Genomic DNA, 17,170 nt, shown 5'->3' with positions numbered 1-17,170 from the left:
CTTGCAAATCACAGTGGTAGGCAATCCCATTTGCTAACGAGTACGTGGTTGCAAAGTGAGTAGCTGTTATCATCCACTTGAAGTGGATGCTAACCAACTTGCTGACTGGAAGGGGTCCTCATTGTGAACCTTCACCTTTGTGAGTGGACCAAAATACTCCTGCACAAAACAGCCAGTGGTCTAGGGGAGCAATAATTATTGTGTAAATTACGAAAAATCAATTGTTGTGAATTTAAACAAATCGCAGCTCATTTTCCTTTCAGATAAAGGGCCTACACTTGGTGAAAAATAACTTGCTTCATTTAAAAGCAGTCACGTCTATGGAGTTCTGCTGTTCCCAGCAGGCCTCCATCCCCGTGAGTGCCCATAGTTGCTAAGGTGGTGCAAGTTGGAACCCACATCATTGATGTTCATGAGGTGGGATTTAGGGACCCCATAGTGACTCGCAGACGGTGTCAGAGACACCGTTCAGCTTTGCAATTTGCTAGTTGATTTCCCATCAATTCCTACATCTGGCCCATAGTGTCGACATATGATTCATGGCCAGGGGTTCAATCTTAGCACACAACTATTTCGAAATGCCATTGAGTGAGGAGTGTGATTCTTATCACATAGAATGACATATGTAGTGAAGTCAGTATGCGGGCGAGCTGGTGCCATAATGTATAATGCCTTAGGTATGAATTGTATGAGTAGTTTAGGGTGATGTCATCCATCATGTAGAGACATGGATATGCTATATGTGATATGCCCTTCAGTATGCATGATTCACATGTACTTCCTCTGAGCCTTCCCGTGAACTATGTTGTAACAATTGCTGCAACCAATACATTGCTAGTAATGGACAAATTACCCATTGTGGTATTCAACCCACTGTAAATTCTATGCTCAATATTTGCCTTTTCTCTTCACAGCTGCAAACCTGAGTGCCGCAGCTCGCAACCAGTTTGAGCGCCGGGCAATGAGGTACAGCCACATCCTGCAGGTGCAGTGTGGGTATCGGAGGATGGCCCGCAGATACAATTCGGAACGGGCCTCCGGGGCGTGGTATGCCACACCACAGGCTCCCCCAACGGTGCCCCCAACAACCCCCGCCACTACATCCACCAGGTCTGGCCAAGTGGACCCAGCAACGGACCAGGCATCCTCATCCAGACCTGGACCCAGCCGTGTGGTGGGAGCAGGGCAGTCCCGTGCCCACACCACTCCACCAACACAATCCACCTCCACCGGCACCCAGACCTGCACTGACCCTCCGATCAACCCAGCGGACTTCCACGCATTGTCAAGGAAATTGGACAGGTTGATTGGAAAAGTTGACACCCTGACGGAGGACATGGCTGAGGTGAAGAAGAAGGTGCGCTCCATCCGGCGAACACTACGGAGGCCAAATCAGTAGACATTTTGCCCTCCAGAACTTTTACCCCTCCCCTCTCACCTCTTTCCTATTTCATACTGTTAGTTGGTTTTGGGGGGTTAGTTATAGGATAAGTGTAGGAAATTAGCTTAGTTAGTGTTAGGTAAGAGGGTGGGGGGTCCTTCTTCTTTATATCTTATCTTTTTGTGTGGGTGGGTGGGGGGCAATGTTGGGAAAAAATATAAAAATAAATAAATAAAAAAAATATATGTTTGTTTAGGATAGTGTAGTATGTGTGTAGGTTAGTAAGTGTTGTCCTGCATGTGTCTTGTCTCATAATGGTGGGTGGGGGGTTGATGTTTAGATCGTTTCGTTACATGTGTAGAGTAAGTTTAGCTTCGGTTAGTTAGGGACAGTTGTGGGTTAGTAGTAGTCAGGTTAGATTAGTGTAGGTTTATCTTTCCCTTAGTTGCCTCTTTTATTACTTATTGGAAATAAAAAATTTGTTAACCCTTTACCTGATGCGTTAGGTGCTACCTTTTCATGGCCTTGACATCAGTGTAGCAGAAAGTTTTAGTATGACATTTGTGTCCTATGCTCGCTATCCCCAGGCTATTGAGGTTTAACATGCCAGCTACCCGTGTGCTAACTTGGTAAGTATCCACCATGTGGGAGAGCCACCATTGGTAGTGTGCATAGATCATCAAGATTTGGGGTTGGTATGTATCCTACTTCACAAAGAGTGCTTCCAGAGTTGATTTTGTAGGTAAATAGATAGGTCGGACAGCATTGTGAAGTTCAGGGAGAGCTTTGTAGATGAGTATTTGTTCACACTCTTGTCTTGTTGCTGTCATTGCTGACCTACATCATGTGTGTACTGCTTGAGCATGACTTTCCTTCATGGTAGTATACGCTGTAAGGGTGATTGATGCAGTGTAATTTGGTTATCATTCCTTTCATTTTACAGCATAATGTCTTGTTTTAGTATTGCAAGGTGCCTACATTTCTCAGCCACCATTAGTTGTCTAGAATAGCTATGGATGGGGCCTCATTCTGTCCAACACAGCATGATTGTGTGTGCTTAGTCCCTACATCAGTTATTTTCCTCAGTCTAGTAAAGCTATGATGCAATCCTGGCCACTGCACAGATGTTTCAGTATACATGAAATCAGGACAGTAGTATAGAGAATCGACATGGTTGCCACACAGCCACTTTGGAGTTATGTACTGCACAGTTGAAGTGTGAAATGACACAGAGACACAATAGGTGTGCAAGTGATATTTATTTTTAGGTGGAGTAGTGCAAAAAGTCCATTAACAATGTTAGGTGAGTCCGTTCTGGTGCATTCTTAAATGGTGATCCTATTTACAGGGTGTGGATGATGCTCCTGACATGCTGGGGTGATGTCACAGACGGTGCAGAGGAACAGGAATTGCCAAATGGTAGGAGAGAAACATTTACAGCCAATGTGGACAAGTTAAACAGTAGATTGCCGAACAGTCATTGAGGGTAGTTGGAGTGAGGCTGGCATGTGTCAAAACGTAGGACCTTGGTCAGAGTAGGGCATGGTGCAGGGACTAGGGCTTCCGGGTACTCTTGCGAGTGAATGTTATCTGTTCCATGTCTTCTTCTTCTGATGTGTGTGTTGCCTGGTGTGTCCTTGTTGTTGTTGGTTGTGAAGGGGTAACACACACCTCAGTGTCAGAAGACATGGAGGCAGACATCCCGGGGGCTGATCCCTGTCCAGTTATGAAGGGCAGTACTGCAGCAAGGAGAGCGTGCTGGTTTTTCAGAATGGCAGCCACATCCCGATGGTAGGCAGCCAGGTCGGCCCTGAGGGGTTCAATGTTGCATTCGTGCACACGCTGACTGGCTTGCTGTTGGAGTTGTTTGGTCAACTGGATGACAGCTGTGCAGATTGCCTTCTGTGTTACTAAAAGTTCCTCCAACAGCGATGTTCTGGCTTGCATTGCAGCTGCCTGATCAGCAGTTGACAGCATGCACGAACGCACCCCCTCAAGGCTGGCTGCCATAGTTTGCATCCCCACCCGCACCTCCTTGGCCAGCTCCCGCTGGACCCCAACGACTGTTCTTTCGAAGCTGGTGCCAGTGTCGTCAGAGTCCTCAGCTGTGTTGGAGCTGGCAGGTCTTACAATTGGGGTGGCGGGTGGTTCTACTGTGATGGCTGCTTCTTCTTGGCTCCTCCTTGTTACTGAAGGGGGGGTTTGGAGGCTTTCGAGGACCATGTCAATGGTCTCTTGTGTGAGGTTGATGGTCTCGTCATCCATGTCATCAGGGAACTCATGGACAGGCATATCGGCAGGAGATCCGTGTTCCTCTGCAAAGAAACAGGGTACAATTAGTGTGTCTGTGTTGAGATCATTTAGCACTAAGATACAAGCCTTTGGATGCCTTAACTTTGTACTCTGATTTTGTCTTGGTATCTGCTGTCCGTCATAGGGCATTGTTGTAGGCCTATGGCCCACCTGTGTGTCACATGTATGATATGGAGCTATCAGACATGCCTGCCAGGTCATCTCTAGGTGTTGATTTGTAATTACCCACTTGTAAATAACTCTGTCACCCAGATATTCTATTTAGCTCAGACAGACTAGCAGTGCCTCTGGTCTCCCACAACAGAGGAATGTTTAGAAGTCCAAGCCCATGACATCTTTGGGACTTCTCAGGGAAGTGGTGGTCACTCAGGTCCTACACATTTCTATCTTTTCCGGTATGTTCCCATACACAAATGACACAGACAGTATTTGTTTGATATGAAGTTTCATTGTACAACTGACTTGTAGGAATTTAGGTGTGAGCCCCAATAACCAAAACAATACACACAGTTAGAACTGAAAATAGTCCGCAGGAGAGTAATACATTGGTACACAGCTATCATGGTGCCTAACAGTTTCTACTCTCCCTCTGCTTGTTCTATATATAGCACTGCATGTTAAGTTTGGAGCTTGGCTGTCTGAATCACAGGGGGACATCATCCCTCATATCAGAGGAATGGGCTGGGATCTGGTTGTGCATCAGCAGCAAGGCAGGCAGCATCTAGATGTGATTTTCTGTTTGTAAACTCCCCCATGCGTGTCTTGGGACGAGGAAGTGAATTGAAAAGACATATGTCATTGTGATGACAAAGTTTCCCTACGCAGGAATGGCAAACCTTAACCCCTACCACATCTATCATCAACGAACCAGACGGTATCCTTGACTGGGGCACAGAGTGAATATGTTCTGGCAAACTCCAGTGCAGAAGTAGGCAAAACAGGGTGATTTGACTAATTGCCAACACCTTAGGAATGACTATTTGCTACATTAACTGATAGGAAGGGCAATGAGATTCATTTAGTGCAAAGTGCTCTGAGGCACTTAGATGTGAGCAAATTAGTATAAGTACATTCAGGGTAAGATGCACAAAGGCCTCCAGCCTGAGGCTATTGCGCAAAGTATACGTTTCACTTGCCACGCTACACTTTGACTGACTGTGGGTGTTGTGACTGCCCTGCCAGCACACTTGCCTCACAGGCCCTGCACCATACACTTTTTATTCACATTGCATGATCTGTACATGTTAGGTGGCATGACCTATGTATGTCAATGTTAGGATGTGGTATGGATGTAAACATTGTTGATGTTTGTATCTGATGGGGTCTCATGTGTGTCTTACTGGATTGGCCTGTTTATCGTATGAATGTCCTATTTTTTGGTTAGACTGTGCAGATGTGTTTCATTGACCAGTTGCCTGTGTCCCCTTGTCAATGTTGTTGTCTGAGCAGTATGACATTTGTGATGTAGCATTGTTAGGCAGGCACGTGAGGGACCCTGACGTATGCAGCATGTGTGTGTCGTTAGTGCTGTGTGGCTCCTATTGCTGTTTACTTAGGCTTATGTATGTGTCAGTTATGGACATTCGGCATTTAAGTGTACTGGTACCTTTGTCTTATTTCTAGGAGTAGTTGCAGATGTCATCCTCACCCCCTAATTTAGGAATGTATGTTCCAGGGTGGGGTTCCTGCCATTTGGTACTATAGCTGCCCAGAGATGAGAGGTGTTATTGTCAACTGTGGTGGCAGTTAAGTTGCAGTTGTTGTATTTGCTACTGCATTACAGGTAGGGACCTAGTTGATGGGGAATAGTTTGTGCAAAACAAGTGCCTGGATGTGGATTCAGGGTAGTGTCCTTCCCACCTGTCACTGGTTTCCCTTGGCTCTCTTGTTGTAATTACAGGATGTCCCCGTGGGACTGTAGTGGTGGCAGTATTTTGTCGTGCCCCGGCTATGGTCAGTACTGGCCATTCCCCCCTGCCGTGCCCCTTTCCCCATGCCACTTCATATATGTGCTAAGTTACATGCATTGTGTAGTAGGTATCCCCCCCCCTGCTTACAGTCCCCATTATTGCATTGTAATTCCCCATGCGACTTACCCTGCATGTGCGTAGTGTCGTGGTAGTCTGCGCTGTCCAGTCCTTGTATCCCTGTGACGATCTCCTCCGGGATGACGGCTGCGACCATCTCCTCCATGTGGTCCAGGGCCTCCTGTTGTGCTGGACTCCCCCCTCCAGTCTGCATTGCTGCCTTCCTGTTCCTGGCCATTTTCTCTTTGGTCCTACATTTACAGTCATGCCAGCGTTTCTTACACTCGGTGACTGTCCGGCGTTCTTCAGCCACACTGTTTATCTTGTCCACAATTTCTTTCCAGATGGCCTCTCTCCTACTGAGTGGCAATTTTGAGGATATGAAAAGTTGGTGCTGGTGTTCCGTCACCTCTTTCACCAGGATTTCCTGCTCCTCTGCACTGAAGCGACACTTTCTTTTTTTCTTTAACATGTCCTGGTTCCTGTATGCTTCCTCCTGGCTGGGTCCTGGTCTGCTCTCATCCTCCTGGGGTCTGTTGGGGCATCTAGGATCCATTTTGGGTCTCCTCTCCTGTAAGTGCAGTTTTCGCGCAAAAATGTCGCGCAATAGCGTGAAAGAAACCGGCGTTTTCACGATTGCGCTGTCGTAAATCGACCCACAGTGATTTGCGTCACTTTTACGTGGGTTTCCCTTACGACAGACCGACGCTGTTTGCGTCACGAAATAATGACTCCCGCCTGTTGGTTGCGCCGCCGTACGTCAAAGTATAAATTTGACGCCCGAATGGCGCATCCAAATGGCGTTAGACGGCGCAAATTTTTTTGGCGCAAAACTGCGATAGCGCAGTTTTGCGTCAAAAAGTATAAATATGGCCCTTTGTCTCAAGTAATCAGTAGATTACTTTTCTTCTAAGAGGGGGCGACCTTTATGTTGGACCACCTTACGGGATTGCCTATGATATCATTAGACCTGTTTGTCCTTCTTTTTCAGTTCTAGCAGCTTCTCCTGGCGGATGACTTCAATTCATATGTGATAATTTAGAAATTATTGTAATGTTTTTGTAATTCCAGATTTTTGTCTACACAAATACTAAAGTCTGTTCCTGTTAAGGTGGTAGGATCTAATTTAGGTGCACCATTTTATTTTATTCAATGTTCCTGTATTTCTCTTAGATTTTGCTCTCTCTCAGATGTACCGTCTGACAGGCCTTTCATCATAGGATGTGGCCTTCCTTAGACTTGCGTTACGTCCCTGAGGCTTGAGACAAGATCAACACAAGCCTCGCTTTCAGTCCTCAGCCCGGCCTTTGATTATGGGTGTACGCAGCTTATTCATAGGTGGTCTTCCGCATGCACGCGTGCAGGGAGAACTCTCTCCCCTGGGCTTGTGTGTCATTCTGATGCACATTCAGTGCTGCTTCAGTATGCCACCTCGACAGATCCTTCCTGTGCACATACGCGTACAGGGAAGATTCTCTCTCCTACCCGCCTTCTTGTTGGACTCCTTTGACTATCTTCTGGCCGTGTGCTTCTCCTCGTCTCTGCCTCCCATCTTAGGCAACAGGAGATTTCGGCAGCGTCCTTTCCTAATCGCTCAGGATCCCCACAATCTTCACTGTTGGCAAGTCGTAATACTATGCGACCCTGTTTAAGGCGCTTTGATATCTTCTCTGGCCCGGCATCCTGTAATTATGTTCCTTATTCTCTTGCAATGACCCTCAGAGACTAAGGTATACGTTGTTATTTTATACTCACCGGTGAACATGCACACCAATTACACTCCGTTTCTGCTAATAATTCTCACATCACTATTAAACGGCCTCACGCCGCCGTGTTACTCCTTCAATGTTTCTCCTTTCATTTAGAATGTCCCTGCAGCTTTAAAGTCCTGATGAGACCTCTTTAACCTCCCAGGGGTCGAAACGTCATTCGCCGATTATTGTAACAGACGGACACATAGTTATTTGTTACTAACTCTCCATGAGACTTGTCTAAAACATTTTTGGAGGTGTCTGTTACTATAAAAAAGCCTCGCGCATCTTGTTGAGCACATGTATACCATTAACGTTGCAGGTTTGACACTGGGTACACCTTGCACTTTTTAATTTCTGCAGTTGTGTTTTGGTTTCTCCTCCGGGCCCTGTGACTAGTTTTACATGGTTGAACTAATATAGATTAAAAAAAAATCTCATATAAGTGGTGTTCGTTGTGTTTTTGTTTTTTCCTTTTATTTTAATGTGTCATAACCAATCGGTCTTGTTAGGTATTGCTATACATGACTTTCTTGTCTATTTGATTAATTAATATAATTCTTCTATATGCGAACCCTAGGTAAACATTCTCTCCCAGTCAGGAGGGATAATTCTCCACCTCAATCTCCAAGGCCTCCACCTAGATGCTTAGAGATTGAGCGGGGACATCTGAGTTCCTTCCAGCTGCTGTTTGAGGTGGTGGACATCATCTTTTCAGCACGTTGCCCACCACCAAATCTGTTTGTTCTGGAAGATGGAGCACTTTAGTTGGGTAGTGTACAGACAATGACATAGACCCTTTGCAGGCCAAGCTGTCTAAGATCCTGTAATATACACTTTCCCTTGGCCAGAGGGGTTGTGAGAAAGGCACTGTTAAGTGTTATTTATGTAGCCAGCATTCCTCTGCCTGCCAGATTAGCCTTCCATTTTCAAAATCTGCATTGTTATGCGTTTTCCCTAAGGGGTTGACTAATATTTATCCTCCAACCCCATTCATTGTGCCCCAGTGGGACTTTCATTTGCTTTGACTTCTTTTAGGGGACTCGGTTTGAGACCCTCTGTAGTTTCCCCTTAAGGATTTTGACTCACCAAACTGTACTTTTGGTTGCTGTCACTTAAACCAGGTGAGTAAGTAATTAGCTTCTGTCACCCTTTTGTCTCCTTTTATCCTGACAAATTGGTGTTGAGAACAAAGGCTGCCTTCCTCTCTAAAGTTGTGACTCCTGTGCACCCAGGTCAGTCCATCACCTCCATAGACTTAGGATTGAGGAGTGGTTGCACAGTTTGGATTGTAGGCGATTGATCAACTATTACCCAGAACAAACCAAGGACATAAGACTGGATGACCAGCTTTTTGTTGGGTACTGTTGTCACGTAGGTTCTTTTTATCCTACTGGATTCGGGCAGCAGAATCACCTGTACTGCAGGGGACTGAGTCTGATCCCGCACCATGTGACGCCTGTCAGCCTAATCCGGGGTTTGTTCCGGCTAACTAGCAGTGCCTCACCTCCACCCAAGAGCAGGGATGATTGGGCAACCGAGCACATAACATAAATGACTCCACAGGGGAATTGTGGTCACTCAGATCTCATCCGTTTCTCTCAGTTACATTAGTCTCACATATGCAAGGACAATCAGAGGCAGAGGTTCAATAAGGTTTTATTGAAGTAACTACTTCTTAGATAATAAAGGATGTATTGCAATAACTAGGACGATGAAGCACAATAAGATTAAAATTGTGACAAGGAGAGTAAAACACAAAAATAAAGCTATCATAATGTCACTAGAGTTTCTAAGGTTCCTACCGAGGCTATGTTACAGCACAGCATGTTAAGCTCTAAGTCTGCTCTTCAGGTTCCCCTGGGAAGACATCATCCCTCATACCTGAGCAAGAGGCCTGTAGTCTACATAAACAGCTGCAGCGATGCAATCAGCATACAGTCGTGGTCATCTGGCTGGAATCTCCCTCTAAAGTACATGGGTCAAAGTAGTGTTTTTATGATAAAACATCTGATATTCCAAGAAAGGATCCCCACATAAGAGTGTGTATGTTTCTGTGAACATTGGAGACAAAGCGTGCCATTTTTGCTGGCAACCTATCTCACTGCAGCCTTGAGAAAAGCACAGAGTGAAAGAAATGTCTTGTTTAAGAATCCAGTGCTGACCTAGGCGAAGAACAGCTAGACAGAGAAAATAAAACAAGACCGCAAATGTGGCTAATGTTAAAATAATAAAACAAGGCTAAATAAAATATATCTAGGTTAAAGTGCACAGCGGCAGGCCTAGTTTGCTAAAATAACGTATATAAAACTATAGCTTAAATGGCTACCCAACACTGTGGTACCAAAAAAGGTAAAGCAGTGCAGAAAATAACCCATTCTTTACATCAACACCTGCTATGCCTTGGCCAAGTATTGCACTCCAGAAGGGATCAAAACCCATTCAGCATTTCTGCCTGTGCTAGAGGCTTTCCTATCACAGAGATCTGCAAGGTGGCAATGTAGGCATCCCTACACACCTTTGCCACACATTACTGTCTGGTTTCAAACTGCATAGGAGTGTTCTCTTTGCTAGATCTGTTTTGAAGGACTTCCTTGTTTAACCATCCATCAACCCTCCTCCTGGGGCATGGTATTGCTCTGAAATCTGTTCTACAGGTGAAGAATCGAATCTGCAGGTAGAAGTATGCATCAGAAGAAAAAGTTACTTATCTGTGGTAACAATCTTTCTAGTGAATACACTACCTGCAGATTCCTCCCTGATCTGCCCGCCTCTCCATTTAATTAATGTGTTACAGGGAAAGTTAATAGGATTCCAAATCATGTTTTGATGCTGCACTACTCGATGTCAGTCCAACTGCTCGCCTTATAGGCAAGAAAAAAATTGATGGAAACTGATGTAGTTGCTGCCACAGTTGGTGCTATGTGGCTTCAGAAACATCACCTGGCCCCACTTCTGGCATTTTTATGAATCCAACGCGTCCTACCACTGAAGAGGAAGTTTTGAGTTTTTCTGATACAGCCTGTCTCTTAGCATTTTTCCACAGTGAGGAATTTGCAGGTAGATATATTATCCGCCATAAAGAACATTATCTCAGATAAGTAACTTTTTGTTAATCAGCTTGACCTGGTACCTTAATATGGTACACACATCTATAGACACCCAACAGGTACACAGTCACTGTATATATCTTTTACAGAGTTAGGTTTACATAGTGTTTAGAGACATGTTCTTCCTAATGATAAAAAATATAGCTTTTTTCTGAATGCACCTCAATCATCTAGGATAGTTCAGATTTGTAGTATGGCTAAGGAAGTATCCCGGATAGCCAACGTAATAGACTTAAAGAGATCCTTGATGAATTTACAACAAGGAAAGAGAAAGGTGTTTGCCACTTTATTTTTCAAAAGCTATGTAAAAGCTAAATGAATTACAATGATGATGTGACTTCTTTTTCAGAAGACTTTTAACCACTTTCTCAAAGACTTCAGTACAGTGAAAACCTTGAACAAGTTACCACCAAGGAAGAGACGAGAAAACTATTAAAACCACCGGGTTGGATGTTATCAAGAGGCATAGCTTGAAGTATGGACAGTCAGTTATGGTTTAGTGAGAGAACAGAACTCAAGACCCAATCACAGTGAGTCCATCTCAGAGAAAGAAAGGTTGGTGGTCGTCACAGTGTTAGTACTTTCTGGTGTGGGACTTCATATATATGGCGAATGCACTATCTGTCAGTACCCTAATAACAAAATGGATTTCCACGCAGTGTCTGAACACTCAGGTTCTTAGCAGCAGCCCTCTTGGGTTACCGGGTCTAACGTCACTCATATTTCACAGTATCTTTGGTAGACAATCATGATGCCTTATTGCTGCAGTCTGGGCCCAACTACTTTGTTGCATCCTCTTGAGTTTGTTGGAGGAAATATTAGACTATAGAGTAGTCTTCTGAGAATCTAGTAGTGTTGGGAAAAAAAACTTTAAACTATTTTTCAAACTTTTAATTCGGAACATTAAAATACTGAAAAGATTTTTGCATGTAATTTGAGTGGATCTTTGGATAGACCAGAAAGAATTCTTATGACAGCACGATGTTACACCCGATATGCATATATGATTACGCTTCAGGAATTAAGAGTTCTCTGTAAGGATAATATGAATTGCTTAGATAGGAACCACAGAATATTAATGCATGTTATTTAATTTTCCAGTGGAATTAAAAGTCAAGCAAGAACTAAGCTCATCTTCAACAGAGCATGTATAGTTATAAAGCTTGATGAAGTTATCTTTATAATTAGAGAGAAGTGTTGATAAATATACATATTAATAGTTATGGCTTGCATGTTTCAGTTTCATGAATAACACGTTTCATATAGAAACAGAGAGAGTTACACAGAGATACAGCTAAGGTAAATCAATCCATGTTGCTGTTAGATGCAGAACTCTAGGAGGTTACTATGATCTCTCTCCTTTTAGGTATTCACTGTGGTACGCAGGCCATGCCCCGCAGAGTCGTGAGTCACAGTGGTGGTGTCCAGTGTCTCTTTTTTTCTCTTATCCCATTCATTTTTACTGCTGGCCTTTATATTATTTTTACTGCTGGCCTTTATATTATTTTTGCTGCTGGCCTTTATGTAATTTTTTACTGCTGGCCCTTTTTAAATTATTTTTACTACAGGCCTTTACATTATTTTTGTAGGCACTGGTGGAGGTGGTGCAAGATGAAAGAGTGCATTGCTTCTATTGAATGCAGAGTACTAGGTGAGTGCTTTCTGACACATGTATCAACAGCTTACTTTCATATCAGGTATTACTTGACTACCACGCCACCTTTTGTGCACTTATGTAATTCATTAGAAAGAAGGGAGCAATCAAGCTTGTATGAAAGGAGTCAAATTCTCTTTGATGCACAAAAAAGGGAAACCCAAAGAAAAATGTGCCTTCTATAGATTTATTGCACTCCTTAAACTGACTTGTAAGATTTACACCAAAATGTTGGAGAACTTGCTACCATTCTAGATGGCTGGTTGGAGTCTGACAAGTTGTTTTTGTTTTTTATTTAAAAAAACAAATATTTGATAACAACCAAAATCATCACCACTGAAGCCACGGGACTTGAGCAGATCATTGAGAACTGCCAGCAAGCATTTGATGCCGCTGCACACTTGGGTGCGAAACAGCTCCCTCTGACATGGACAGTGGACCTCACATCTTTTCCATGGATGGAGAATCGGCTTCTCCCTCTACTCCACCCTTCCCAACTATCTCATCGGTGACGCCTCAGACTGCAGAAACAATAATTTGAAGTTATAGCTCTTATATGTCTTTGTTATAGTTTTTTCAATGTCACTGAGCTTCATTGATGTCTGCAATTGATTTAACCTCCCTCACACCATCCCTATTAATACATGCACTGACACATCCGAAAGCCAATCATGCACCTTATAATCTTTATATCCTGCTGGGCCCCACCTCATTTAGTGCATGCTAACAGGGTGGTTTGTTACACCTGCCCTTGTTCGACACTGTAGCCCCCTTCTCCCCCCCCACTTTATACAGTTAATACATTTCAACAACCAGTTTGGTCATTCTACCTGTTGCAGTAGCTCAGGCCATACCTGTTCTTAGTTACATGCCCTTCTAGATTCCCTAACATTTCCTGATTCCATTACAGGCATGTGCTACAAATACTCGGTTGCCACCACGACAGCGGGGACACAATGGAGCGGCCTCTTGCCCACACACCCTGCTGATCCCCCTGACCACAGTGCTCCCAACTTTCACTTCATGGGACGTCTGGCCTCCACTAGATTCCTCATCCTCAATGCCTCAATGTCAAAGGCATGCCTATTGCGCGAAAGTGAGACTGAATTTACTCCTACCTTAAATGGCATCATCAACACAGTATTTCTCCAGGAGACACATACCAGCAGCCCAGAATTGCCTAGACTTCAAAAACTACGGCTAGGCTCAATATATGCTGCCACATTTTCAGCATACACGAGGGGCATGTTAATATGGATCAGACCAGGGATCCCCTTCCAAACTCTCACTTTTGCAATCGTAATGGTTACAAGTGGATAGTGGACTCAGTAGCCATGAGACGGTAATGTTGATATTGTAACTTTTGCAAAGAAAGCTGTCTATGTATGTTGAAATGCCAATAAAAATATATTTATAGTGCAATTTCACTGTCCTCCCTTTGTACCAAAAGGAAAGATGATATTGGGAGGGTGTTCAATGATAAGGAAGGTACAGAAGCATTGGCCTTCCCCCACACGGATTCACAACTTGAGATTTGAAAACATACAGGGGCATATTTATACTCCGTTTGCGCTGATTGTGCGTCAAAAATATTGACGCACAATCAGCGCAAACGTTGCCCCGTATTTAAACTTTGACGCCCGAGCCCGCGGACGACAGAATTCCGCCGTGTGCGTCATTTTTTGGATGCGGCAACCCGCCCTGCGTTAATTATATGCAAGGTAGGCGTTCCTGTCCAAAAAATGGCTTAAACGGCCGTGCGTCGTATTTATGCTTTCGGGCAAAAATGAAGCACGGCCGGGAGGCGGAGCCAGAAAATGACGCACGGCCCGATTTGCATAAAAAAATAACGCCTGGGTCAGGGCAGGCGTTAAAATAGGGCAAACACACCTGTATTTAATCAGAACAAGCAGCAGAGCAGCAACAGGGAGCCATGGAGGTCATTCTAATCCAGCGTGCACGCAGACGCAGAGCCCAGCAGCAACAACAGCAGCTACAACAACACCAGCAGGGACCCCAAAGGCAGCGCAGAAGGCAGGAGAGGATATTCCACCCAAGAACAACCCTTCAGGGCCTCAGGGAACACGCCATCATACAGAGGTACCGGTCGAACTGGCAGGCCATTCAGCAGCTACTGCGAAATATCGAACAGCAGTTGGCTGTACTTCACATGCTGGCAAGTGGCTCATTTCAAACAACTGGTGCCCTGGTAGGCGGAATATCAAAACCATCATTCTCTGCATTTCTGCCCAAAGTACTGGATGCCATCATTGGACTGACACCGCGCCACCTCTGCTTCCCTAACACACTGCAGAAGCAGCAGGAAACTAAACAGGGGTTCTACGCAATCAGTGGCTTCCCACACGTCCTTGATGCAATCGACTGCACACATGTACGCCTTGTGCCAACTGCTGCAACTGAACACCTCTACCGCAACATGAAGCACACACATTCCATCGACGTGCAGGCCATTGTCGATCATCAAGGAATGTTCACCAACATCGTGGCTAAATATCCTGGGAGTGTACATGACTCATACATCTTCCGTCACTGCACCATCAACCAACACTTCCAGGATGGACGGTATGGCAATGGAATACTTGTTGGTAAGTACAAAAACCTACATATATACACACTGCAAAGCAACCCTCTAGGACACACAACACATACACCACAACAGCAACATGTCAACAGGAACACACTGAGGTCCTGACATCACTAGCCATGTTTCTTAAGTCACCATTGAACCTGTCACACATTGGAATCTACTGTACAGCCTAATGTTAAGACACTAATGAGTGTGGTTGCCGAAATGTCACCTTGCAAATTGTAAGTGTCCCAATGACCTTTACATGAATACATTGCATAAGTCTAAAGGTATGGGATGTCCAGGGTACTTTGATATGAACGTGTTAACAAAACTTTCAATTTTAACTGTACATGGAACTATCATCTCACCCCAAGTGAAAACACACGGACACCTGTATCACAAGTCACAATGCTAGGGAGGGCACACTGTACTGAAAATCCCAAAACATACTGATGACAAACGGTTAGCAGACAAACACTTGCTCAGCCAAGGAAACAACACAATGTAGATGGTATAGCCTACAAGTATAGGATGTCACATCAGTACACAAAAGAGTCACAGACAACACAAGTCAACTACTGCCATTAAAGGTCTTTTCAATAGTGCCAGCTACATCAACATGATCCCATTCATTTTCTCTTGCAGCTGATCAGGGGTATGGCATCCAGCCATGGATAATGACACCATTTGGCAACCCGAGTACAGCTGCAGAGCGTGCATACAACGACGCCCATAAGAGGATACGCAGCATTGTCGAGCGGACCTTTGGCATCCTCAAGTCAAGGTTCCGCTGCCTCGACATCACTGGTGGTAGCCTACTATATTCCCCCGAGATGGTCTGTAAGATCATACTAACATGTTCCATCCTGCACAACATTTGCATCAAAAGGAACATTCCCCTCCTGGAACCAGACCCATACATGCCTGAAGACGAGGAAGAGGAGGATGCTGCCCTGCAACATGAGGGGGAACAACCAAACACGGCTGCTAGAGTGCGTAGGCGCCAACACATTGTGAACAATTTTTAAAAAATATTATCACCATCACCACTCAATGAACTATTATAAATAAACACTGATAAGAAACACCACATCATGGTCTGGCTAATCATTTCTGCACACCTTTAGCTCTAAATATCAGAAGAAGAGTGTCGCCTCATGGAGCATTGATGATATAACAATCAGGACACAGAAAATACCACTACAAATGTGATGCCTATCATACAACGGTCACATACACACACAATGTAAATGACTGACATCCTGTACAGTTCACCTTTGAAGGGCAATAGCTGAGGACCACACCTATTACACACATACATGTTGGAAACATGGTTCATCGCAGCATATGGCACACAACTAAAACACCATCACTCAACTAGGGGAAAACAGGCCTCATACATCAGGCAGTTGACATGCTTTTGCATCAGGAACAGGAATGTATGACCAGACCCTTGGCAGCAGTAATTCCAACTACATACAATCTTTGCAAAGACTATCTGTCACTAGAGTTACACATAAGCAGAACATACACAGCACAAGTGCCACACATATGACAAGCATCCAGCACATCACATCCCATCTACATGTCATCCCTTTTCTAAAAACATGACACACCCAAGCGCCTGGTCACACCCCACCTGTCTGAAGAGGTCCCTGGAATACAAATATGTGTACCCTGATATTCCCTCATGTACACACACACACTAACAAGAGTCATCCAGTGTGCCACACCCTTTCCTATGGTATACCATTGTCATAGTACTATCTGACTGCATGGAAGTCAGCTCAAATAATACACTGGCTTGGAGTTTTTAAGGCCTGGTATCACCTGTAGAATGCTTCCCGTGTGAAAGGTACTGTAGGCCATTTGAAAGCAATTCTCATCCGACAGGACTTGTGAGACACTGATGGAGGCCACACCAGTGATCACCTGCATGCACACCACCCAAATTTACATGCACTGTCCTTGCTGATGCCTCCTACAGCATAGATGTAGTCATTTTGACAATTACACAGCTAAGGATTGCTACTAATGTTGCCGAGTAACACTGTATCTGGGTTCATGTGTCACTTTCAGAACAACACAGGACATACACAGTTTGACATGTCAACTGTCTACTGCTCCCTCTGACCAGCCTTAGTCAGACCACTGATCATGTCAATTGTGAAAGAGCTGGATCCTGATTGACCCTGCATCCTGTCAGCCTGACTGGCACCTTTCCGTGGGTCACCCTAAAGATACCTGGTGGCCACATATGGACCACACTTGCTGTTCAAAACCTCTCTTTCCTCAGAGGCTAATTTGTCATTTGCCTCATCAATGTATACTCAAATACATTGTG

The 17,170-nt window shown here is 44.5% G+C and overlaps 1 protein-coding gene across 1 annotated transcript in view; it reads right to left on the bottom strand.

Annotated features, from left to right (window-relative positions):
* Window positions 1-2,916: 2,916 nt before the first annotated feature.
* Window positions 2,917-17,170, bottom strand: part of LOC138265474 (uncharacterized) — a 59,937-nt gene continuing 45,683 nt past the window's right edge. The window contains exon 2 of the mRNA XM_069213635.1: window positions 2,917-3,696. Coding sequence (XP_069069736.1) covers window positions 2,936-3,696 — 761 coding nt within the window. The 3' untranslated portion in view covers window positions 2,917-2,935. The remainder of the gene's footprint in view (window positions 3,697-17,170) is intronic.

The sequence above is a fragment of the Pleurodeles waltl genome, chromosome 1_1, assembly GCF_031143425.1.
Source record: "Pleurodeles waltl isolate 20211129_DDA chromosome 1_1, aPleWal1.hap1.20221129, whole genome shotgun sequence".
Taxonomy (NCBI): domain Eukaryota; kingdom Metazoa; phylum Chordata; class Amphibia; order Caudata; family Salamandridae; genus Pleurodeles; species Pleurodeles waltl.
The sequence above is the reverse complement of the archived record's forward strand: the minus strand, read 5'-3'. Positions and strand labels throughout refer to the sequence as shown.